The 1,063-nt window shown below is 70.1% G+C and overlaps 1 protein-coding gene across 1 annotated transcript; it reads left to right on the plus strand.

Annotated features, from left to right (window-relative positions):
• Positions 1-510: 510 nt before the first annotated feature.
• AURANDRAFT_69527 (hypothetical protein) lies at positions 511-984 on the plus strand (the record flags this gene model as incomplete). The annotated part of the gene is made up of 1 exon (XM_009045297.1): positions 511-984. A coding segment is annotated over one exon (474 nt), but the record flags the coding sequence as incomplete, so codon positions are not given.
• Positions 985-1,063: the final 79 nt, after the last annotated feature.

The following is a 1,063-nucleotide window of genomic DNA, read 5'->3' on the forward strand; positions in this document are numbered from 1 at the left end:
TCTGAGGATCCCCTTTCCGGTCATGTGGGTGCGAGCATTCGTTTCTTTGCCAAAAAATGAAGTGGCGCTCGCGGGGGCGCCCCGTGTCCCCGAGCGGGGGGCATCTCGGTCCCGCGGACGCTGGAGAAGGTGTCGAAGCGGTGCCGCGCGGCGGTCGCGGCGCCAGCGCTCGACGGCGTGCTCTTCATGGCGTCGCCGTCCTGCAAGTCGTCGCGCGCCGCCCCCTGGTCGAACGGGGTCGCCCCAATCGCGTCGCGCGTCGCGCACGTCGTAGCGATGCTGCTGCAATCGTCTCCGGCCGTCGGCGTGCGCCACGCGTCGCGCGCGCACACTCGATACGCGCAGAACCATAAGCTTTTGCCCGGCTCGGCATGTTGCCCTGTGCTGGAGCACGGACGAGCGAGCTGTGGCAGACGAGCCGATTCAGGTGCGCCGACCGGACCAAGCCGTCGCAGAGCGACGCCCCACCGGCCGCGTTACGCCCGACGCGACTCTCAAACAACCCCCCCGATGGCCGGGTACGAGGAGCTCGACCCCCCGGCGCGCCGGCGCCCGGGCGTCGTCCTGGGCCTCGCCGCCCTCCTCGCCCTCGGCACCATCGCCATCGGCACGCGCCCGCGCCCCCCGGCCCTCGCCGAGGCCGACGAGGCCTTCAAAACCGATGTGATCAAAGTTTGGTACGACAACGGCGACGGCATCTCAATGCCTAGGACGACGCTCTTCGCGTTCGTCGCGCCGTTGCTCCCGGAAGGCGCGACGTTCGAGGGAGCGACGTACGACGGCCTCGACGCGCTCGCGGCCGAGCGGCCCTTCGCGCCCGGCGACGTCGTCATTTTTAGCCTGCGCGCGAACCTCGCGGTGAACGCCGTCCCCGGCGGCGGCGACGTCGACCCGGATTGCGCGTACGCGTGGTCCGGCGCCGACCCGCTCCTGTCGGCGCCCGCGGTCATGGCCCTCTTCGAGCAGGACACGCCGCTGACCTTGGTGGAAATCTCCGACTGGGCCTGCAAATCGAATCTCCCGACATCGATCCACAACCCCATCCGCACGAGCTACGGCGACG

This window comes from Aureococcus anophagefferens (assembly GCF_000186865.1).
Source record: "Aureococcus anophagefferens unplaced genomic scaffold AURANscaffold_2127, whole genome shotgun sequence".
Classification (NCBI taxonomy): Eukaryota; class Pelagophyceae; order Pelagomonadales; family Pelagomonadaceae; genus Aureococcus; species Aureococcus anophagefferens.